Here is a 25,778-nt window from a genome sequence, read left to right as displayed (position 1 = left end):
TGAGGGGTTGACTTTGCCTATCTGGCTCTCTCCAGATCAGTTGTTGCTCCTGGACAGATGCTATAATCTGTCAGGATGCAGACAAACAGATTATACATGAGAGAGACAACTTCTGAGTTAGAATTATATAATTTATTTACTTGTAACAAGACCTCGTGATATAAAATAACATTTAACACAAAGTATAATAGTCAGAAACTCAGTCATAGTACCAGAAGAATAAGCAGTTAGAAATAATAGTATGTGGTCATGCAGGTTCAATAACCTCTCTTATCAGACCTAATAATACCACCCTTTAGGGGCTTTCTAGTCAGGAAAAATCTGACTTTGTCTCTCCTTTTGAGCCTTTGTATCAGATTTAATTGTCACCAAAGTCTGCCTTTTCCAAGACTCCTAAAACTGAGTGCCCCTTACTTCTTGACAGTTTGTGAAATAATTATTACTCATAGATTTCCTTTGATGCATGGTTTAAATATGTATAATCCAGATGTTGAGTCCCAGTCAGGATGATGTTGGCTTTGTGCCTTGTCTGGCAGGTGCCTGCTTAGCTGGCATTCTGTGATGATTTTGCTGACTAAGGGCTTGCTAGGCACACTTTCTTATCTTTTTGTGGTATCTGTCTGTTTTAATCCTGTTTTGTTATTTATCTTAATACATTTATTCTTATCTCTAAGTCACTAAAAGTGATTGTTCTGTACCCAATAAGAGTAAATTGTGTTTTACCTTGGCACCATTTTTAGCTTCCCAGTGTAGTTTTTGGGTTTAACAGTAGAGTTCTTGGCTCAGAGCTTCCTTGACGTGCTTGTGGAATGAGTTAGGTTTACCTTAGCTTTTAATTCTCAAGTTAGTTGTTAAACCATTTGTAACATTTCTTTAATGTTATTTGTTATCTATTCCTCTGGCTTTGTAACTGTGAATCACTAAGCATTTTCAGCTGACTTAGAATCATAGAAATATAGAATCAGAATCATTGAGTTGGAAGAGACCACAAGGAACATCCAGTCCAACCCCCTGCCATGCAGGAACTCTCAATCAAAGCATTTTCAGGCAAAAAAGGACCAGTTGTAGTCTGTGAGGCACATTATGTCTGGCACATTAGGGGCAGCGGGGAAAGACTGCTGGTCCTTCCCATATGATAGTCTGAGTAGTACTGATCTAATCTTTAGATGATGTGATACTCAGGTTTGCTCCATGTTTTTAAAATTATGTCAGTAGAGTTAAAACCAGGAAATCTGAAAGATTAATGCTGCCAACCATTTAACTATGGCAGATTTTATGACTTTTTGCAATTCCTGTTGGCTAATAAAAATTGTACTTCCAATGCTAACAGTTTTTAGTTGGGAAGAAGTTTTGCATCTCTGAAACCTTTGATAGAGATAAAGCATTACACAAAACAGTTATGCCTTATGTTTAGTAACTTGATGTATAAATTTGGGCTTTCTGGATCCCTGGAGATTACACCTTCCACCGTATCTGTAAACCTAGATGTGTGAAAGATGCCTTTAGTGTGAGAGGCAGTCTGCAAATGATCAGAATCACTCCATTCGTTATATTTTCCCTAACTCTCATACTGAGCCCAGGTTTTGAAAACAGGTTATATTGTGAAATATTGCATTATTTTATGTTTCTTGTATTCTTGTTAGAATCTAAAATCATTAATACAGTTATAAAGATTATTATATGCTGCTTTGTTTAGCTCAAAAACTAACTCAGTGTGAATCCAGAGAAAACGGAAGTACTGGTGATAGGTTCTCCTGGTTCAGGTAAGAAAGTTTTTCCACCTGTCCTGAATGGGGTCATGCTTCCACTGAAGGACTCGGTTCACAGTTTGGGGGTGCTCCTTGACTCGTCGCTCCACCTTACATCTTAGGTGGATGCGACGGTTAGGAGCACCTGTTATCAGCTTCGGCTGATACGCCAACTGCGACCCTTCTTGGACCGGGGGGACCTTGAAACCGTTGTACATGCTCTGGTAACCTCTTGACTAGATTTCTGTAATGCGATTTACATGGGGCAACCCTTGTACCAATCTCGGAAGCTTCAATTAGTGCAGAATATGGCAGCAAGGCTGGTCACTGGTTGCTCCAGGGCCAGCCATATAACACCTGTTCTGAAAGATCTCCATTGACTGCCTATTCGCTTCTGGGCCGAATACAAGGTGTTGGCTATCACCTATAAAGCCCTATATGGCTTGGGCCCAGGGTACTTGGAGGACCGCCTCTCCCCATATAGTCCGCCCCGCACTCTTAGATCAGAAGAAAGACATCTGTTGACGGTTCCAGATGTCCGCTACGCTGTCATGAGGAGGGCTTATTCTGTCTCAGCCCCGAGATTCTGGAACGCACTCCCTAATGAGCTTTGCATGTCCACTTCCCTTGATGTTTTCAAGAAAAACTTGAAGACTTACCTTTTTCGTCAGGCATTCCCCCCATGAACGTTGGTGTTATTTTTCTCCCCCTGAATGTGACGTTTTTCCATTCTGTCAGACTTGTAATTGTACTGTTGTTTTTATCTTGTTATTTTATTGTATATTGTGTTTTTAAATTGTTTTTACTATGCTGTAAACCGCTATGATCCATGGAATAGCAGTATATAAATACATATTATTATTATTATTATTATTATTATTATTATTATTAAACCACTGAAGGAAGTGATTATATTCCTGGTGTAGCTTACCACTAGAGCACTGAGGCTCAAAAAGCTTGAATAGTTTGTAGAAAAGAGAGAGCTTGTACACGTTTAGCTTTTCAAACTTTTCTGCAATATTGTAACATGGAAGGACTTGACAACTTCATCTTGAATACCTATGTAACTTCTGTAGGACTTCTGTTGTTGTTAACTGTTGTCCAGTTAATTTTTATTTATGGCAATCCTAAGAATGAGAGACCTCTAAGACACCCTTTCATCAACAGCTCTAGTCTGGTCTTGCAAATACAGGTCCACGGATTCCTTGATTAAGTCCATCCACCTGTAATGTGGTCTTCCTCTTTTCCAACTACTTTCTACCTTGCCAGGCTTCATTGTATTTTCTAGTGAGTCATGTTTTCTCATGATATGTTCAAAGTGTGACAAGATGACAGTTTAGTCATCTTGGCTTTTAGGATGAATTGAGGCTTAATTTGCTCAGGACCCATTTAATTGTCTTTTGGCAGTCCGGGATATCTGCAGAACATCCCTGCAGCATTTCACATTTTCTTCCTGTCGGCTTTCTTCACTGTCCAGCTTACACAACCATACATAGAAATTGGAAATAAAATGGCACAGATAATCCTGACTTTGGTATTCAATAATATGTCTTTACACTTGAAGAACTTGTCTAGTTCCTTCATAGTTGCTGTTCCAGGTTCTAGTCTTCTTCTGATTTCTTGACTGCAGTCTCCATTTTGATTGATGACTGAGCTAAGATATAGGAAGTCTTTCAGTGTCTCAATGTTTTCATAGTCTACTTGAAAATTGTGTAAATCATCACCATATTCTGTTCTTACAGTAGCCTTCTTCCTGTCTTGAGTACAGGTACATAAGGATATCGTATATACTCGACTATAAGTCAATTTCATGTATAAGTTGAGGGCAGGTTTTGGAACTAAAATTATGGATTTTGATATGACCTGTGGAGGTCGAGGGTGAAATTTAGGGCCATGTAACAAAGGATGTAAAGTATGAAGCTATGGAAAAGAATGCCAAACAACTTACAAAATTCCAGGAGGCATAACTGTTTGTGCTCATATTAAAAGCTGGATTGATGAGAGAGTAGAGGGAAGTCATTGCTTCCAGGATAGATTAATCTCGTCCTTTTCCCCAGGACATAGTTGCTTTTTATATATAAGAGTTAAAGTACAATACAGTGGGCCCTTCCCTTACGCAGGGGATCCGTTCCGGACCCCCAGCGTGAGGAGAATTGCGCGTATGATCAAGCCTCATTTAAATGAATGTGGCTTGTGTATGTGGCAGTGCGGTGGCGTGCACACACACCATTACCTCTTCTGGGGCACACTCGCCCTTCTTCCGGAGTACAGTATAACGTGGGCAAACTGTACTTACATTGACCCGTGGATAAGTCAACCTAGGTTTTTGGAATCACTTTTTTGACTAAAATTTCTAGACTTATAAATGAGTATATACAGTAATCAAATGTTATGGTACACCCATTTCCACAGTTTTTCATGATCTATACAATCAAAGACTTTGCTGCAATCAATGAAGCACAAGCTGATCTTTTGAAATTCTTTGGTACACTCAATTATCCAACATATATTTGCAATATGGTCCCTCATGCCTCTTCCTCTTCTGAACCCAGCATGGACATCTGGCATTTCTCACTCCAGATATATGGAATTTTGAGCATCAGTTTGCTTAAGACTTAGTTTTGAGTAAACCTGTCATAGGTGAAAGCTTTTTTGTAAAGCCACATGTGGGCAACTAGATTTTCCAAGATGAAATGTCACTGAATCTCCCTTTCATGGATGGATTTTCACTGAATGGATCATACATGATGCAAAGTGTGAGAATGGTTGTTCTTTGTAGATTCCCCCTTTCCTCTGTTTTCTTCATTGCTTCCTGAAAATGTTCCTTGTTAGTTTGAGCAGAACCTCATTTGGTGGTGTTATAGACAAAGGAGAGAATCAGTGACTGTTTTCTGCTTACCCACAATATCCTAATTAGACATTGTGTGTTTGTATTGTGTGCCTTCAAGTCTCCTACTTATGCTACCCTAAGGTGAACTTATAGCAGAGTTTTCTTGGCAAGATTTGAGGACTCAGGAAAAATTCACCTTAGTGGAATGGAATGCTGGATCCTGTCCATTAAACCTGATATTTAAGTGTGCGTTTTAAACTTTATTTTTAAAAGAAATAATATTGTATGTAGTATGTTCCAGTGAAATGACTGCAGTTCACCAGAAGACCCATTATTGTAAGATGATGCAAATATTTTTTAAAAAGTGGGACAGAAGATACCCCAAAACAGGTCTTGTTACTAAATTTATCAGCCCTAGACTGTTTAACGAATGGTGAAAAGCTGAACATAATCCTATCTGACCTTCAGTAAACTGTATTAAAATGAAAGAAATAATACTGGTTTAGCATAAGAGCTGCGGGATTCAAAATGCACATACAGAACTTGCTGTATTTCACTTGTGTTCCCCACACCCACAAGAACTTGCTGTGCATTATTATTTTGGATGGCACCATCTATGTATATTATACTTGAGAGATTTGCATGAGAAAAGCCCTAAGGAGACTACAGTGTATATTTCAGTAAGGGGAGTAGGCTGTACTAAGGGAGGAAAATAAGGACAGCTAAGATTGAATTTGATTAAATATAATTATATGTACTTAAACGTATGTACTTCCAGATAGGAAATGAAGACTTTGGGGCCCCTGGAAGCACTGGGTTGGGGACGCGGCAGCCGCACACCATGCCTCCAACCCGGTGCAAATAGAAGCTGTGAAAGGTGGCTCCTATTTGCTCCCTAGAAGGGACACCATAAGGAATGTGGCATGGCCTTACGAAGCCCTTCGTTTGTACACCGTTTGCGTGCTGTGCACGAGGGACGTCATTGTGGCATGCCCTGTGTAAACGTGTGGACGCCCAGCCCTTCTTCAGTCCTACTGCACATGGAGGCCAGTGGAAACTGCCGGTTTGTATCCCCCCTAAGAAATTAAATTGCAGAATTCACAAGAAAATATTTTCTAAAGCTAAAATAAGGTACATTGCAACCTTATACTCCGATTTAGAGCTCAACATTTAAAAAGCAGAAAGGAAAAAAATATTGAACTGAGAGATAACAGTTTTTTTGGACAGTTCCAGGTGGTAGAACTGGAAGAGCAAAAGTCATTAGCAGAGATATACCAGCAGTCTCTCTTCTGTCTCTCCCGTTGCTGCAGAATGAAGAAAAAGTAGGTAGGGAAGGAAGGGTGCTGCCTATCTTTTCTCAGTTTGGGCAAGGGAGGGGGTAATGGGGTGGGACCACTGCTTCAATGTTCTGCCACACCAAAAGGGGCTTCTTGCCTCTGCCTCTTATCACTGCCTTCATGCTGGATCCCTATTCCAGCATTGACTCATGAATAAGTTGATCCTGTTTTTATGGGTTGATTTTTTTGTCAATTTGTTTAGTTATTTATGCACGCGTATATACAGTATATTGCATGGTATGAGAACTGAATCAAAAATTCTGTTGCTGAATGTGTCCATTCAAAATGTGCTGTGTTTCATGGATTGTTATAAACAGGAAGACAGTAGGTGGCAGAGAAGATGTGTAGAGTAAAGCCTAAGTATTTGTGCTGTACTAAGCCTTTAAGAGAGAACACAAAATAAGACAGATGGCTGTCTGTCAGGTTTATTTGCAAATCTGCAAAATATTTTCTCTTGAACTGCAACATACTTATGGTGAGGAATGCTGGAAGTTGAAGTACAGGCACATTGGAGGGAGGAACACAATTCCTACAACTGATTTCTGGTAATTAAATTATGTATAATGTACATGGAACAAATCTACGGTTCTTCAAAATATCAACTTTTTGTCTTCATGGAATCATGAAAGGTTGTTCTCATGTTACATTCAGCATATGTAAACCATACCCAGCTTGGTGATTTCTACCCTGATACTCTTGTTCACATGCAATGGAGGGTGCATATGCTTATATAGGGCCTTTTGGGTTGAGTATTCAAGCTTCTTTATTAAACAATACAAAGGCTCTGGAAAATTTACTAGTTACATCTAAACAATTATTAATACATATGATTCAGTTATATGGAGTGATTTTTATTTTATCTATCCATTAAAATACTATCATGAAATTTTGAAAATTGCATAAAACGCTAATGGAAGTCTAAAATCAATAGGAGCTATACAAATATGTTTCGTAACAAAACAAAAGGATAGGATGGAGTCTAGTGAATTGGATTTCTATTTAATGGGATAGGCCTGTTTGTTGCTATGCCACCCTGGAGTGGGGGGGGGGGGGGGGGGGGGGCAATTGTAGGACTCATTATGTCACTCTCTGGATTCAGAGCTGTTTCTACCACTGTTAAGACAGCATTAGTTGCGGTGTGGTGCTCCTCCATCATCTTTAATTGGTGTTTTTAATCCAGTATTTGCTATTGTTTATTCTCCATGGGCTTGCCTTAGTTTCTTTCTCAGATGTCCCCCTCTGTCAGAATTGCCAAAATCTCCTCCTCAGTTTTTTCTGTGGCAGCTCCTTAGGGACAAAAAAGGGGGTTGTGTTTCAGGCAAAGTTTAGGTGGCTACACTTGCAGCCTAAACAAAGTGAACACGAGTCCATCAGTTCACACAAACATGTGTGTGTTCATTTTACCCAAGTACAATTTTACAATTGGTTTGTACTGATTTTAGAGGCTCCTTACACAACCTAGGATGGACCAGGTGTCACAGGTGTAGAGATTCTCACAAATATTTCACCATTTGTACATGGAGTGAAAACGCATGTACTGTGTAATGTATTAGCACCTCTATAGAGTTGGAAAGGACCTTACATTCATTCAGTCCAGACCTCTGCCAGTGCAAGAAATTCACAGCTACAACATCCCTGACAGATGACCATCCAATCTATGTTTTAAAACTTCCACTGAAGAAGATTTCCACACCCTCTCAATTAGTCTGTCTCGTGGTCAAGCAGGTCTTCTGTTAGTAAATTCTTCCTAATGTTTAGTTGAAATTTCTTTTCTTGAAATTTGAATCCATTGTTCCACTACTAACCCTTTGAACAACCCCCAAGATTTCTCTGTCTTTCATTAAGCCCTTTCAAAGATTTGAGTATTATATCACCTCTCAATCTTCTCTTTTCCAAGCTAAACATACCAAGCTCCCTCAGTAGTTCCTATAGAGTTTGGTGTTCAGTCCCATTACTGCCTCTACCGGCTTCATCTGGACACATTCCAGTTTGTCAATGTTTTTAAATGGGGTTGTCCAGAATTGGACATAGTACAGATGATGTCTGACCAAAGCAGAACAGAGTGGCATAGTTACTTCCCTTGATCAGTTCACTATAGTTCTGTTTATGTAACTGTAATTGCATTAGCCGTTTTTGATTGCCTGATCACATTGTTGACTCATGTTTAGCTTATGATCTTGTAAGGTCACTAGATCCTTTTTACATGTAGTGCTGTGAAGTCAGGTGTCACTTATTCTATGCTTGTGCACCTGATCTTTCCTACACAAGTATAGAGCTTTACATTTATACCTGCTGGTGTTCATTTTGTTTTACTCCAGTTCTCCCATCTATAAAGTGCATCTTGAATTTTGATTTTGTGTGTGAAGTATTAGAACCTCCTCCAAGTTTAGTGTCACCTGCATATTTGCTGAGCAGTACCTTAACTTTTGCATAAACTCATTTATAAAAATGTTGAACAATACCAGACTCAGAGCATAACTGTGCAGCATCCCACTTGTCATTTTCTCCAGGATTCTGAGGAACCATTAGTAGGTTCCCTTCAGATACGTTCCATCAGCCAGTTATGAATCTACCCAATAATACCATGGTCTATTTCACAGTTTACCAGCTTGTATGCAAGAGTATCATGAGGGACCCTCTCGACGGACTTACTGAAATCAAGATATATTACCTCCACAGCATTCTCTTGTTCCATCAAGCTTGCTGCTCTGTGGGGGTGGGGAAGGAAAGAGACAGATGAGTTTGGCATGGCTTGCTTTTGAGAATCTTGGGCTATCTTTTAATAATCACCATATTATTTTGTTAATTCTAGAGACAGGATGATCTGTTGTAGAATTTTCCTTGTATGACTGTGAAATAGACTCATCAGTACTTGCCCATCTCCAGTCTCTTTGGGCCTAACTTGTTCTTCTCAAGACTTCTGAAACATTATAGACAAGAGGCTCTGAATTTATGTTTGCCAGCTCCTTCGATAACCTTGGAGGCTGTGCATCTGGGCCTAAAGACTTGTGTCCATTTGAAGTAAGCACATGTTCCCATACCATATCTTTACTATCATGAGCTGTAGTCCTCTCACTATATCATTTATTATATTTTCACCACTGTGAACATGGTTTTTCTTTTGGGAGAAGACAGAAGCAAAGTAGGAGTTGAGCAGTTTGTCCTTCTCCCTGTCACCCATTAGCATTTTTTCATCTTCTTCACACAGTGTGCCTATCCCTTCCTGTTCCTTCTTTTGTGCCAAACATAGCTGGAAAAGTGCTTTTTGTTATTTTTAGCTTCTCATGTAAGCTTGAACTCATTCTGAGGTTTATCATTCCTGATATTCTCCCTACTAATATAGCTACATGTTTGTACTCTTCCTTGATGATGCCCCTCTTCAATTTCCTTTCCATGCCACTTCTCAATATCAGCTCATCCCAAAAGCTTTTTATTTCAGTTTCATCAGTTGCATACCCCCTTTCTTCTTCATAGAAAATGTTTGTGACTCAGTTCTCACATTTAAGAAAATCTCATCCAAGAACTTCCTTCTCTTTGATCATTTCTCACTATGGGCCCTCATCTAGTATTTCCTTAAGCTGATTGAAATCTTAGCTTTGAGAGTATACATCAATTTTCCTTTTCCTCAATATAAAGCTTCACAAGGTTCCCACTGCTTCTATCTTGTTGATGTTGTTTGTGAGGATCACTTTGTTAGGGAGGATCAGATCCAGGATAGTTTATCCCCTTGTTACATATTCCACCTGTTGGAAGGTGAAATTATGAGCAAGACAAATGCAGAATTTTTAAACCCTTGATATTCTTGGCAGAGTTTGGTTTTTAACAGATGTTAAAGTTGCTGAAGTATCCCATTATTGCTATAGATCACCTTTTCCAGTGTTTGGCATCTTCTTTAGGAGGGCATAATCCACGTGTTGAGTCCAATGTGGAGATGGTTAATACATCTTCACATTAAGGTCACCGTTGTTTCATTTTCCTTTGATTTCCACCCTAATGTTCTCAAGCATCTTTCCCTTGTTCCTGATAGTGCATCTTCTTGAATATACATACACATCCTTTACATAATAATGCTGCTACTCCTCTGTCTCTCTTTATTCTATTCATTTTGAATAAATTATATGCATTAGTTATCTACATTCAAGTAATGAGTTTCATTGTAACAGGTTTTGGTGGTGCCTGTTAAATCACATTTGTCTGCTTTTGTTAAGAGCTTAAGGTCATCTTGTTTGTTTCCCATGCTCTGTGTATTGATATACAGATAGTTGAAGTCATCCCTTCCAGCCTCTTAAACCAAGAATACAAACCAATTGTAAAACTGTACAGTGGTACCCCGGGATACGAAAGCACCGCGTTACGAAATTTCCGGGATACGAATCCATAGGAAAAAACTGTTCCGGGTTACGGTTTTTTTTCCGGCTTACGAAAAAATTTTTTGGTGCTTTTCGGCGCTTTTCCGCACGAAATCGCGGCTTCCAGCGCTAGCGCCTATGGCTTTTTCGGGTTGCGAAAGATTTCGGGTTACGAAGGGCGCCGCGGAACGAATTAATTTCGTAACCCGGGGTACCACTGTACCTGGGGAGAATGAACATGTGTATGTTTGTCAATTGACAAATTCCAGGACTAGCTGGTGCATTGTCACTCCTGTGCCTAGAACTTGGTGTTCCCTTCACTGATGAAATACTGTATCACTCCTCACAGGATTCAGTTTAAATCTTTCTTGATCAGGTTTTTAACTGTGCTACCTTGATTTTGCTTCCTCACTCCTTACATCCTGGTTTAACACAACTAATATTACTGGACTGTGTGCTCCTTCCTCACTCCTTACATCCTGGTTTAACACAACTAATGTTGGTTAACTTGTTCCAAAGCAGTTGACCATAGCTTCCCAGTTCAGACAAAATGGGTGCCTTGTAATGCATTAAAGACTTTTTGGTTCATAGCTTTCTGTGGGTTTTCTGGGCTATGTGGCTGCATTCAGGAAGATTTATTCCTGACGTTTTGCCTGCATCTGCGGCTGGCATCTTCAGAGGGTGGTGGAATGGAAGTGTGTGGGATATATATACTTGTGTGACCCTTGGTTGGGAGGAAGTGATTTGCATGTTAATCTGTTGGTCTGTTGTTTGTGGAGTTGGTGGTCTTGTTTTTTCCTTGTGGTATATTGTATTACCATTTCTGACTACTAAAGGTACTTATCCCCTTAGGAGGGCTTTCACTATTAAACCTTTGACTTTTCTGATCAATTAAGTATTTAATAAAATCAACATAATGATTTTTCACTAAAGGCAGTATGTTAAAGCTATTGCATTGAAACAGAAATTCAATGAGCTTATTGTTTGGGGAGTAATCAAAAATAATCCATTGCCTGAATGATTAGATGTTGTTATCAGTGCAGTCCCCACTGAATATCATCTCATGGAGACAGGCATCATTATGGTCAACGCTTTTAAATATGTGGTCAATGAAGTAACCACTAATTTCTTGATTAAGGCTTTAAGCTATATGTCTTATTTCTGCATAGGTAAACATATTTAATAAAGTTTTTTGTAGAACTTGGCCTGTAAAACTATGTTGTGCCCTTGCCACACTAATCTTAATGAAAAGAGATGTGTGGTGTTTTTTGAATCTGACTTTTTGTTAAATGCCTGTTGGAGAAGAAGAAGAAATGATTAAGTAATTAATTTTTACACAGTGATAGTAAAGAGCAAGGCTCCTATGGAGGAGAATATAGGCTGCAATTCTCTGTACACTTTCTTGGGAGTAAGACCCAGTGAACACAATGGAAATTATTCCAGTTGGAAGAAAGACATATCAACAGGTTTTGTTTTGTTTCCTGACTATTTATCGTTGATCCTTGCACTATTTACACAGCAAAACATTTAAGATCAGAACTGGTTTCCTCCATGTAACTATTGTGGCATTAATTAAAAAGAAAAATAATTTTTTGAATTTCCAATTCCTTCTATGCCATGTTAGTACTTGGATGGGAAACTGCCAGTGAATACCATATGCTATTTCAGAGGAAGGACCTGGCAAACCACCTTTGAATATTCCTTGACCAGGAAAGCCCTATGAAATTCATGGGATTGCCATAAGTCGATAAGTGACTTGAACGTGTGTACACACACAGAAAGAGAGATACAGGTGTTTTATTGCTCTTCTGCAGCTGCTACTTTTTGGAGGTTTTTCCCCCTTTCTATAGTCTTTATAGGATATTGCTCTTTTCAGTGTGCTGGCTCCTTTCTCTGAGGCAGATATATAAAGAGTGGATTGCTTCATCTGTGGCAGCTAAAAATTTCCTCCCTATGTCCTGGAAGGGAAGATATACAAAAGGTAGTTCCCTTAATTTTAGGTCATACTTGAATAGTAGACATGCAACTGGCCTTATAAGGTCTGGGTCTCATTTGCATGGGAAGCTATAAGCTACTGCAAGAGGTATTTGTAACTTTCTGAAATTTACAAGGTTTGCTTTACTCGGGTCCAAAACACACTACAGAAACAATCCCATTTGAGACCACTTTAACTGCCTGAGTTCAGTGCTAGGGAATCCTGGGAATTGTAGTTTATTGTGGCCCCAGAACTCTCTGACAGAGAAGGCTAATTGTCTCACAAAACTACAGTTCCCAGAATTCCCTAGCATTGAGCCCAGGCAGATAAAGCGGTTTCAAACTGGATTATTTCTGGATTGTATTTTGAACCTCTGTCACCATTCTTATCAGCCCCTTTTCTGGAAGATTAGAGTGAACTTTGGTTAAGTTTGATTAACTTCTATTAAGTTCTGTTAAACAAAACCCCAAAGTCCTCAATCTGTCAGGTTGCTTTTACTAGTCCTGTTTAGACTTGGTATACAGCTTTATAATGAAAAGAAAATTAGTAATATTGTAGACATGTTTCTGAAATCTAAGCTTTTCCTGTGTTTTGATAATCTTGGTTTATTATTATTTTGCTCCACGTTCTTAAGTGTCATACTTATTTGAAACTTGTTGAAATTGAGTTCATGTTTGAGTCTTTGTCCACTGATGTCTTTGGTACTAGGCTGTGACTTTATTGTTGGGGAATACCTCCAGTTTAATATAGGTTGTTGTTAAAAACATTCCTACTGACTAGCTGCACACCCAAAGCTAACATCCAAACTCTGGGAATAGTTGTGACTAGAATGACGTGTAGAAGAACATGATATACATTGCTTGTTACATACTGATTATCTGGACCCGTTTCAGGCCAGGGTATTGCACTGAAATGGCTTTAGTTTCTCTGATTGACAACCTACTCTGGGGGCAAGACAGAGGGAGCACTACCTGTTGGTCTTCTTGGATCTCTCAGCAGCTTTGATACCATTCATCATAATGCCTGACTAGAATAGCTCTGTTGGATGGCAATAGGAGGCACTGTTCTGCTGGTGTTCTGCTCCTTCCTGGAGGGCTTGTTCCAGAGAGCAGCCATTCCATCATACCTAGGCCCAGCAGCTGAGGAAGGATCCTATTTTCATCCTAGCTGCCACTATTGTGGCTTCAGAGGGAGAGATAAGTAAATAAATAAATAAAATCCAATTTCCTAGGGTTTTTTTAAAAGTTATTTTTTGAAAAATGAATACAGTAGAATACAGTCGCCCCTCCTAACTCGCGGATCTCAGAGCCACAACCTGGATTATGCACGGAGGGGCAACCTCCATTAATTCTAATGATGTGTGCACCTGGGCCGTGCACAACGGGGTGCCCTATTCAAGCCTATGATTTTCTTTTAGAATAAGAAATAAAATGTTTAATACAAAGTGTTCCCATATTTATGAACTCTGCGAATTCTTTCTAAAACTATGTAACAGGTATATTTTTATATAAGACTATGTACATCAGTATGCTACTCTGTGTAGTTGCTGTGCTACTTTTGTCACAAGCCCTTTCTATTTTTCTGAAATACTGAAAAGGCTCTGTGTCATTATTTTGTCTCAAAATCTGCACTAAATACTTGTATAAAATGGCATGGGAATGGGAAAAAAATCTTGCTTGACTAGGCAACAACTTTTTAGACTTTACTCTTAAATTGATTGGGCTTTTCTCTTAAGCTGAATTCTTACTGTACCTAAGGAGTACATTGCTCAAACATCTGTCCTTATATTGACAGTGGTAATATTGTTGAGGGCTTATTTTGGGGGGTAAGTGTGACTGACAGTGTGTATTGACATGCTGTTTCCTAAAATGGAGTAATGTTAAAAATAAAAGTAGGATATGGGTGAAAAATCAGCTTGCTATGAAGAAAACTATCTTTAAGTATAGCAAGGCTTGGAAACTTATGACTCCTCCAGACATTGATGTACTCCGGTTGTCATTCACCCTGATCAATAGTAAAACATTATGGAAATGGAGTTTGAGAATGACTGGAAGGCCATGATTTTCCTGGGTTTAGCAAATCCACCAACATGATTTGCCTTTGTTCCAGTTTTGATGTCTAAACACCATGTTCAGCTGTACCTTTCTGTCAGGAAAAGTGGCCAGAGAAAGGAGGTAGTAATGACAACCTTTGGCTTGGCCAGCAAGTGTGACCAAAAATGGAAAACATAGCTTACCTATTTTAAGACTAAAAGTGTTTCTGAATATATGATAGAATTCTGTTAGAAACAACCATACGTACAAAACTGAGGTTTACATAATAGATTGCTTTACTTTCCAGTGTACAGACAGGGATCTTGTAGCACCAACTGTGAGAGATGAATTTCTTTTCTTCTGCAACATGTACAGTTTATCAACTTTTTCTCTATGTTTTACACTGCTTATGTCCCACACAATTTCTGTCAGGATCTTTCAGTTATCTGAAATATTCCAGTTTCCCCCCTCCCTTTTTTTAAATAATAGAATTCAAATATTTTGAAAATGTTCCTTTGTTTGTGACAGGTACAGAAACCCTTTACAAGAAAGGTACCATGCTAGCTTTTGTACATTTTCCTGCTATACTAGCGATAACAAGATGATTTTATTAAGAGGCAACATGGAAGTCTAGACAAATTGTAATTAATGATGTGGAGGTAGTCTGTTCTTTTGAAGAGAGCACTACTTGCACTGATTAAATGGTGAGTATGCTTTTAATGTAGAGTAGGGGTAGGTTGTAATACCTAGTCATAAAGCCAGAGAAGCAGGTGTTAGCTTTGTATATTATGTAACTCTCCTTGACGGATGGTTCTGAACTGGGTCAGACTTGTGTGAGAAATGAGGACAGGCTAATGTCTGTAATTCTTACCTGCCTGTGGTGCAGTATTAATGTTGTATATCTGAAGTTTGCCAGGCTGGCTGGAAGCCCTCTAGAGAAGCGCTGCTTATGTAACTGAAAAGAGGGCAGCTACTAGAAGTGGGATGGGTGTGCCGAGCTAGTTACATGATAAAGCCATTGGTGGAGTTAACCCTCTTTATTGTTTCAGCCAGGGTCTTTAAAGGGTTACTTAACCTATTCAGAAAGACAGTTTTTATCTAACCTTTCAACTATTGAGTTGTAATAGCATTTTAATAAGTTAACTGGAAAATGGTACAGTAAGCAATACTTTAGTATAAGTTAATAGAAGTTGGGTATGAATTCCATTAAAAACAGTGTGATCTCTTTGTAGAATGTATTGCTTTTGTTAAAGTTCTCTAAAGTGTAAGTGTAGCTCTAACTACTTATATGTCATTAGTGTAAAAGCTAAGATTGAAGCTTTAGGTTGAAGATATTGTCTTAAATTCTAAAACAGTGTTGAAATCATTTGTTGATTTTTTTAGCAACTGTACTTTATGTTAAATGGGCTGTATCCATTGTGACATGTGTTAGGACTTTATTGCTAAATGTAATCAAGTAAGTTATGGTATTAATTTGTCTTTGTTACATGGCTAAGTAGTGTCATGTGTTTTGCTGTAGCCAGATACTATGTTTCATACAAGCTATCTGGAACTGTGTTTGTGTTGTGTGTGTGGTTTCTCTTCCCCCTCGGAATGCGTGTCTGTGTGTACACACATTTTCTGGAAAGCTGCTTAATGTCTGGGTAAGGTGGTTAACTCAGTGGTGCTCATTTGCAAGTGGATTTTGTAGGAGATGGCATATCCACAATTGAAAGCTCAATTGAATTCAGCCTGCTTATTTAAGAGAGATAGTGTGTGTGTGTGTGTGTGTGTGTGTGTGTGTGTGTGTTTGAAAAGCACATTTTTCTTACTAATTTAAAAAAATCTGTTGAGACAAATTAACATCAGAATTTAGCAATATGTTTATTTTAAGAGTTTTGTTTTGTAACAGGCTTTCTTGCTCCTTCCTTGGTCTCCCCTATTTTTCCTTCTGTATAACTTGTTTCTTTTTCTTTTCTCTGCCTTTCTGTATGTAATCTGACTAGATTGGCAAATCTCATAGACTGAAGAAAACACAAGGAATCAGTACTTATTTAGAGACTCATAGATTTTGGATCTGCCTGTACTTTTTGCTGCTCATTTTGTGCTAGAGTACCATATCATTATTAACACTTGCTTTTTGGAGGAAATGTTTTGAGACTTATAGATTAAACTGTTATGACAGTGGTAATAACAGTAAAATACTTACACTTATTGATCATTTAATTCTTTTTTAATTCACTGTATCAGTTTATTGTTGCTTGTAGGATCAAAATCTTCAAGCTGTCAGCAGCACTTTTGATTCCATGCCATTGAAGAAACGCGGTTGCTTGGCCAGGCTGCAAAGCAGTGCTGAGGGATAATTGGGAACTGCAATCCAATAATGTCAAGTTGTTGTTGTTATTATGTTCCTTCAAATCACTTCTGACTTATGGCCACCCTAGGCTGAACCTATCATAGATTTTTTTCCAGCAAACTTTGTTCAGAGTAGGCTAGTCATTTCCTTCCCCTGGGGCTGTGAGAATGTAACTTGCTCAAGATCACCCAGTGGATTTCCATGGCCAAGCTGAGAATTGAACTGCGGTCTCCAGAATTGCAGTCCAACCATGCTGGCTCTCTATAGATGGCCATGTAATTCCTACCCCTGGCTTACACAGAAGGAACCAAGTAGTATAGGCTTCATTGTTCCTGTTGAGATCACTTTAATTTTAGATCTCTTTCAGAAGTGTTTTGATAAGAGTGATAGTGAGAAAATATTTCTCATATTCAGCATTTATTTGTAAAGTATGTTGCTGAAGTGCAGATAGCAATTTCAGATGCACTCTGCAGAAGCAAAATCACTAAATAATTTATTTTAAATTGCATTTTTCAGTATTTATATACCGAGGTACTTATGTTCTTGAATATTACCTACTTTTGATTTGGACTTGGCAGTTCTTGTGCTTGTACACAAACTAGAGAAAGCAAACAGTGATCTGGCAGATATAATATCTTGCTTACTGCAAATATGGATGAGTGGAGAAAACATGGGTGGACTCAATGTGACCATTGACTCTGTAGAAAGCATACTGTATTAGGATCCTACATTCCTGGTTTGCAGCAAGTTAATTGTCCTTCAGATGAGATGGATGATATTTTAAAGCTTGAATTATTTGATAAGAAGGTTAATAAAGAAGGAACATGTCATGGTGGGCATAGTTACTGAAATACAGTTTAGTTACTATGAATAATACTATGAGCCCCCACCAATGTAGGTTGGATTCTCTTCCCCCTTTAGATACAGTGGACCCTTGTTATATACTGGGGTTTGGTTCTAAGATCCCCTGTGTATAACAAAATCCGTGGATGCTCAAGTACCATTAAATATAATGACATAGCAAAATGATGTCCCTTATAAAAAATGGAAAATCAAGGTTTGATATTTGAAATTTATACTATTTTTGAACATTTTCAAACCGTGGATGCTCGAATCCGTGTATAAGAAATCCGTGTATAAGAAAGGCTGACTGTACAAGATTGATATGTGTTCTCTTTGTGAGCTGTGATATTGTGTTAGAATGCATCCCAGATCCATGTTGAAGATGTGAAGTATAAATGTTTGTATAAATGTTTGGAAACAGATTGTCTTCTTCTTAGTTGTAGAAAGTTGAACATTTCCTGAATTAAAGTTTCAATAGAGTGTGTCCTAATTTTTAAGATACATAGGTATAGATAGAATCCAGGTTATTCAGGGTTTTGTAGCAACATACAGCAGTTTCTGTCATGGCTGTGTGTGTACCTGCCATAAGCTACCATTTGGTAATTGATTATTTACCCCATAACAGAAGCACAGTAGTGTGTGTGAGAGTCATGTTATAAAGACTGAAAAATGGATAGTGAGACAAATATTTTAATATGTGAGTATGAATTGACTGCATTTCTCTGCTGCATTCAGTTGTTATGTGCCTTCAAGTTGTTTCTGACTTAGGATGAACCTATGACGGAGGTTTCTTGGCGGAGGGAATTTACCCTTTGTTTAGAGGGGGTTTACCTTTGCCTTCCTCTGAGGCTGAGCCCAGGGTCATCCAGTGGGTTTCTGTGGCCAAGTGGGGATTCAGATCCTGGTCTCCAGAGTCCAGTGCCCAAGCTACCATGTTGGCTCTATATACTATAGAAAATTACTCTAAACTTGCATAATCTAGTTTAGGAGAACATGGCTTTATGTTAGTTTATGTTTGATTCCACCATGAAAGTGCACAAATGTTTAGATTGCTTTAAAAACATATTTCTTCTTAGTTGTTTAAAACTGATATGGTTATCACTGCTTTAAGAAATGATATGCTGCTAAAAAATCCTAGTTAGCAACTATGAGAGCTGGAAAGTCTAGAAGAGACTAGGACTGTACAACTTACCTAACCACCAATCTAATTTTTTGTTTTGCAGGGCTGCCTTAACATAGATCATGAGCAGGTAATGCACAAGGAGTGCTACTGGGAATCATGTCGGACGAGTCAATCTCAGGGAGTGATCCGGATGTGGACCCGGACTTGGAGCAGGAGGATATGGAGGAGGAAGAGGAGGAGGAAGATGATGATGAAGCAATGGAAGAGGACAATGATGGAGATGATGAGGAAGACTTGCTGGATGAAAATGGTGAGTAGTGAGCCAGGAAACCAGTGAATACTTTGCTTGTACGAGCTTTAAATCTGGGGAATAAATCCTTTTATTTTATGCAAGAGACAGATTTGTTCACTCTGGAATTTGTATGTGTACCAGTTTTGGAACATTTTAGTCAGTAGGTTATATAATGGGGAAGCCCATTACTGTGTTGGTGACTTGCACTGCTGTGGCTAAAATAGTATTTCAGCTTTGGTAAGTAGGGCAGTGATACAGAGCTCTGCACCTGCTAGTAAAGCCCTTGTCTGATGGTAGTATTTAGAGGGATGGTTGTGCTTATGGCTGCTGCAGGGACTCTTGTGAGGGCACTTGTTATATTGTACTGTATATTGACCATCTTTCCTGTACAAAGATTGGCTCTTCAGACAACAGACTTGAATGAATGAAGAGAGCTAACTCTAGGACTATTTGTGCACTTTGCTAAAAATATTGAAATTCTGTGCCAAGGAAGGCTCTCCTATGACTTGAATTATGCACATCTTCTCAATTTGTATAATTTTGTTTTATTTTGTATCTTTCTGTTATCTTAACTGTTTTGAATAACTTTGTTTGATAATCATGGATGGGATCAGAAGCTCTGCAGACCTAAAGATATTGGAAAATGTATTGATCAAGTGTTGCTCACAAATAAAAAACTAAGTTAGGCATAAATCAGAACTTTCTACTTGATAGAAATACAGAACCATCTTTTCCTGGATTCTCTGTTTCCATGACATGTCCACCACATCCACCTGGAAAGCAAACAGTCAATGTGATGGCCTTCCCCTTTTGTGGTTATCAGTATGGAAGTATACTGCCTCCTAGTTCAGTTTAACTTCATGACTAATATAGTCAGTCCTTAGCATTCGGGGTGTTCTGTTCCACCCCCTCCCTCCACAGATGCAAAAAAGTGGGCCCTTAAGTCCTGTGATTTTTAATGGTGGTGCACACATACACTGCTGCAGCCACATGCACATGCCACCATTAGGGCCAATGGGGCTTGCCATCCACGGATGCTCAAATCCACAGATGGCAAGCAGGTGGGTGGGTAGGCTGTTGCTCTTCATGGTCTGATCCTCTATCACTGTGTCCAAAAGGTTTTTTTTAAAGGTATCTAATAATAATAATAATAATAATAATAATTTGTATCCCACCTCTCCCTGTATTGGATCGAGGCAGGTAACAAGAAACATAAGAACAATAAAAATAGAACACAACAAACCACAAGTAAAAATATAGCAAAGCATATAAAATACAATTCCCTATCTCCCTCCCACCTTAAAATAGCATTAAAAACAATAATTCCGAACTGGAGAGTGAATATTCCGAGGAGGTCAATTTAGGAATGCCTGCCGGAAGAGATCCGTTTTTACTGCCTTCTCAAAAGCTTCCAAAGATGTTATATGGCAGATCTCTTCCGGCAGGTCATTCCAGACTTTTGGAGCGGCAACAGAAAACGTCCTCTGGGAAGTTGGTACCAGTCTGGTTTTCTTGAACTGCAAAAGATTCTTCCCAGAGGACCTGAGAGTGCGGGAAGGACTGTATGGGAGGAGGCATTCCCTCAGGTAAGCTGGACCCAAGCCATGTCTAAGCTATATGAACTTCTAAAGTTTCCCATCAGATTTGGAACCTTGATTTACCTTTGTGTCATGCATACATTTGCATATATTTCCTTCAGTCAAAACCAAAGAAAGATGAAGCCAAGTCCTCCATTTTGACTGGATACTTAAGACTCTTTTACATGTAGCTGCAAGCCTCCCCTTGTCCCACTCATGCATCATGCTTACTTCTGAAAGGGTTTTTGCAGTGGTAGAAGGGACCAAGAGGATGGGGGGGGGGGGGGGAAGAGAGAGAGAGAAAAGGCAATGTCTTGCTCAGGGTGGATTTGATTTAAATCAGTCAACTACTCAGGAATAATTATGGGATCCCCGCTCAAAAGGATACTCTTTCTCACTATAAGCTTAATACATATTTTACACAACTCAGAGTTACCAAAGATTCATTATTGCTGGTTTAATCTTAATATTTACAACTAGATAAAGGTTTCATTTTTAGAATAACAACTTTTCAGATTTATTTTACACTTATAGATAAAAAAATCCTGATTTGGTTAAACTATTAGAAACATATAATAGATAATATGAAATTATTGTGATGTGAACTATATAATAGGTTAATAATTCAAATTTGGACAACTGCTGCCAATGCCATTTTAAGTTTTCTCCTCCAAGGAAATAAAAATATGATAAACCTCAGGCTATACACACGAAGATCCAAAGACTTCTGGAGTATTCTGCTCAAAATGTTTCACTTTCATTTTTACCGCTTGCCCATCTCTACTCCTCACACTTAGCTTATTTTGCAGATCTATTCCGCTCCCACTCTCCCAACAATCTATTCTTTGAATGTTTTAAAACTTAGCAATTAAGAAGTAAGGGGTTGATTATGTGTACAGTACATAGATTTTAAAAGAAAGTGATTGTGATCTTTGCAGATAAAATTTCACAGTTTTGAGAACTGTAAACCAAGCATCTGTTATATCCTCTAGACCAGCTGTTCTCAACCTATGGGTCGAACGACCCTTTCACAAGGCTCTCCTAAGACCATTGGAAAACACATATCTGTGATGATCTTATGCACCAAGACACCACTCCTCTATGGTTGGGGGGTCAACACAACATGAGAAACTATATGGAAGGGTTTTGACATTAGGAATGTTGAGAACCACTGCTCTGGACAGAAAAAATGCCCAATAATGTTACAAAAATCTCTGGAAGAGCATGGCATTGCGAATAGATTGATGGAATTTATTTACCAAAAAATTTAAGCACTGCATGAATACATATTGTCAGGCTACTTAATTAAAAACTAATCCCAATTTCATGATGAAAAATCTTTGGACCATAATGTACCTTAAAATAGATTTTTCCTCAAAAAGCCTTTAATTTTAAAAAACCCATTTTAATAAAAAAATCCATTTAAGTTTTTTAAAATCTTATTTTTTATATTTTATTTTAAAAAATCATTGATTTTTATCTACCCTGCTCTTGCTAGAGCTCTACAGTTTTAAATGCAACTGGATATAAATGCAAGCATCCACTTAAGGAAAATACATTTTTGTTTATTTAATTTTAAATATTTTTAAGAAGAGCCCTCCCTCTATCCATCATCTTGAGGGAGAGGAAGGCAAGGCAGCTCCAACAGGCCTTGCCCGAAAGAAGAAGAGCCCTCCCTCTATCCATCAACTTAGGGAGAGGAAGGCAAGGCAGCTCCAACAGGCCTCCGAGGGAGAGCAGGTCTGCTGGACTTTCCCCCTTCCCTAATATCATTCCCTTCTCCTTTTGTGTCTTGTCTTTTTTAGATTGTAAGCCCGAGGGCAGGGAAATGTCTAATTAACAAACTGTAAGCCACTCTGATAGCCTTGGCTGAAGAGCGGAGTATAAATAAATAAATAAATATTATTATTCCAGAATGAATTACATTAATGTTGCACTTTTTGAACATTATCCTTTTAGGGAAGAGTTGCTTGTAAGGCTAGAAAAAATCCCTTTTCTTTCTTTGCTTTATGTCTGTCAGCTTATATTGCTTATACCAGTGATGGTGAACCTTTTTGGGGCCATGTGCCCCAAGTAAGAATTTTTCTGGCACCAGGTGTTACCCGGTGCTGGGAGTGGCATTTCTGCCCTCCAGGGGCGGGACTTCCGGAATGGGACTTCTCTCCCCACACTTTTTCTGGCCTCCAGCTATCTCTGAAGAGACAGCTGAAGGGCAGGAAAGATCCGGGAGGAGGAGCAATGGGTGTATACCTATTCCACCCCCTCTCCTCCAGGTACAAGGCAAAATGACGTCACATGGCACTTTGGGCACACATGCCATAGGTTTGCCATCACAGGCTTATACTAACCTTTTTTAAAAAAAACTTTGAGCAAGCTTGCAAGCAAGAATTATAAAGTATATTAAAAATTTAAAAACCACAGCAATCAGAACATCATACTGAACTGATAAAGACAACAGTAAAAACTTACAGTATATAAATATGTTGGAGCTGGCATGTATATATTTAAGGCCCCCCATTAAAAGCCCATGCCCTGCAAGGATGAAGTAGGCTGGGTAGTAAAATCAGATGTTTCTAAGCAGAGAGATATTACCATCATGTCAGAAGGCCAGTAAGGAAAGAATAAAGCATATTCCCCTGGGAGGTCATCCATGATTTCAATAAAAAGTGAGTTTGGAAGAGATAGAAGGTTCTCAGTTAATGAACTAAGCTTTTTCAGGCATTCAAATATTCTAAAACAGTGATTCTTAGGCTGTGTAATATCAGGGAATGCAATGGCAAACCTCCCCTGAACAAATCTTGCCAAGAAAATCCCATGATAGGTTCGGCTTAGGGTGGCCATAAGTTGGAATGACTTGAAGGCACAAACAATGACAAACTATTAAATTAATTATACAATTCTTAATGATATGTAATCATTGTTGCTTTGACTTAATTTTTTTAGTTTCCTTATGTTTTAGAATTGGTGCGTGTCCATCCTTTCCTATTAAGATTTGCTGCTAATGGGCTGTCAGTATAGGTTCAGCCATTTATGTTGCCGAAATGACGTATTCCATTTCTAATAAGAGTAGGCTAACTTAGGCAGTATAGCTGCAAACTCTATTCCATGCTGCTAGATGATTTCCTTGGGAATTAGTCCCAGTTTCCTGCTATATACCAAGGATCAGGCTTTGGAGAATTTTATGGCATTCAGTGATTATTTCTATTATAGTAGAAGCCTTTAGGAAAAAACCTGTGCATATTTCACAGAACACAGCAAGCCAGAAACCCAGGCTTACTAGCTGCATGATCACTCACACTCTCAGTTGGAACAGCTAAACAACAGAGCTTTACTTCATGGTTTATCATATTGCATGAATGCATGTTAACTACCCATCTTGGTTTGTTTCTCTCTTATCAGGTCATGCTTTTTCTTGGTTTGCTTCTCTGGTTTGTTCAGAGAGAATGCTGCTTGTATTCATACAGCAGGATAACAGAAGAGCAAAGTAAAGTTCAGTTTTTCCTTTGGCTGCTTTCATTACTGCTTTCATTACATTTTGTTTGGCTGCATTCATTTCATTCAGTAGTAGTGATGGGTGATTTTGACTATCCTGATATTTGCTGGAAGTCAAACTTAACCAAACATTTAAGGTCCAGCAAATTCCTCACTTGCCTTGCAGACAGTTTCGTTGTCCTGAACATGAAAGAGGCAGCAAGGGCAACAAGCTATTTTAGATATGATCCTAACCAACAGGGATGACCTGGCTAAAGGGGTGCAAGTGGCAGGATTCTTAGGTGGGAGTGATCATATTCACCTAGAGTTTGTTATACAGGGGAAAGGAGAAGCCAGGCATAGTCAGAGATGCATTGTAGACTTTAGGACAGCTGATTTCAGTAAACTTAGGGAAATACTGGGGGTGATCCTATGATCAAATATCTGAAGGTTGGTTGTACAAAAGATAATGTGAGTCTTGTAAATTGTTGCTCCAGGCTCTAGAGCAATAGTTTGGAAACTGCAGAGAAGCAGACTGTAGCTAAACATTTGGAGAAACTTCCTAACTGTGAGAGCTGTTGAACTAGTTACCTTGGGAAGTGATTTGTCAAAGGTATTTATACAGCGATTGTCTGTCAGGGATACTGTAGTTGTGTTGTTCATTGTAGATCCTGTATTGAGCAGGTTGGATTAGATGACCTCCAGGATATTATCTGCCAACTCCATGATTGTCTGATTTGTGTCAGACTTTGTTTTAATGCTTAACTGGAAATGAGAGAGAAGAATAAAAATGTTACCTTTCAATCAAACAATTGGAAATTTAACTATATAAACATATTCAACTATATAAATTTGAAAATTAACTATATAATTGTAACTATTAGTTGAGGAATTTGTGGGTTACAACATAATGAAAAATTAATTTATCACCTAAAAGAGTTTTTTTAAACTATTTTAGCTATTTTAAAGTGTTTTTTAAAAATCTGTGCAGTATATTAGTTTGAACATGAATAACAGTTTCACTTATCTCTGTGTGTGGCATGCTGTGAAGTCATTATTGCATTCATACTGGTGGATGGTTTGCTTTTTTTTTTTAAGCTGGGGGATCAACTCTCTCATTCTTAGTAGATCTCCTGATAAAAATATTTATTCTCATATCAATTCTTTCTGAGGAAACACAGCAGTACAAAATATACTTCCTGAGTAGTCCTTGCACAATGACTTTGCTCTTGTTAATATGAATGCATCCCATCAGTGTCTTGGTGACTGTGGTACAGGTATGTGTATTGGGTATGGCATAATTATGTATCTTTAAGTAAATTTTAAAAAATTCTAACATCTGAATTAAACAATTGTGTTAAATTGACACAAACAGCAGTGATCAAGGCAAAAACAAAGACATATGCCAACATGGTATTTCTGTGAAAATTGGGAATTGGGGGTAGCAGAATATTCTGTTGTACAGTGGTGTCACTTGGGTTGGTGTCTTCCAGTGCAGTAATGCATGGTGTCACCCTCTCCACTGACCTCCTCCTATACTGCACCATGCAGAAACCTTAGTAATGTTTTTTGAACTAATGTTGCTCATAAATTGTAATTCCTGTACAGTGAGCCCTTGGTATCTGCTGGGGTTTGGTTGCAGGACCTCCTGTGAATACCAAAATCCGTGGATGCTCAAGCCTCTTTAAATAAAGTGGAACAATAAAATGTTGTTCCTTATAGAAAATTGCAAAATCAAAGTTTGCTTTTGGGAATTTATATATCTTTAAAATATTTCCAAACCGTGGTTGCTTGAATCCGTGGATAAAAAAATGTGTGGATACAGAGGGCTTACTATATATCACTGAATGCAATGGCAATAGTGA

General features: G+C 38.5%; 1 protein-coding gene across 6 annotated transcripts in view; it reads left to right on the top strand.

Moving 5' to 3' along the window:
- The window catches only part of RAD54L2 (RAD54 like 2), a 117,449-nt gene that overhangs the window by 5,454 nt on the left and 86,217 nt on the right, over window positions 1-25,778 (top strand). For 4 of the 6 annotated variants that reach the window (XR_006101817.1, XM_042448406.1, XM_042448405.1 and 1 more), the window contains exon 2: window positions 18,674-18,883. Coding sequence is in view for 5 of the 6 variants with exons in the window: in XM_042448406.1 (XP_042304340.1) it covers window positions 18,730-18,883 (154 nt within the window). In the remaining variant the exon portion in view is untranslated. Of the gene's footprint in view, window positions 1-18,670; window positions 18,884-25,778 lie in introns of all 6 variants that reach the window. The other 2 variants (XM_042448402.1, XM_042448403.1) reach the window with 1 other exon arrangement.

This window comes from Sceloporus undulatus, chromosome 2, assembly GCF_019175285.1.
Source record: "Sceloporus undulatus isolate JIND9_A2432 ecotype Alabama chromosome 2, SceUnd_v1.1, whole genome shotgun sequence".
Taxonomy (NCBI): domain Eukaryota; kingdom Metazoa; phylum Chordata; class Lepidosauria; order Squamata; family Phrynosomatidae; genus Sceloporus; species Sceloporus undulatus.
Note: the sequence above shows the minus strand (reverse complement) of the source record. Positions and strands in the feature narration are given on the sequence as shown.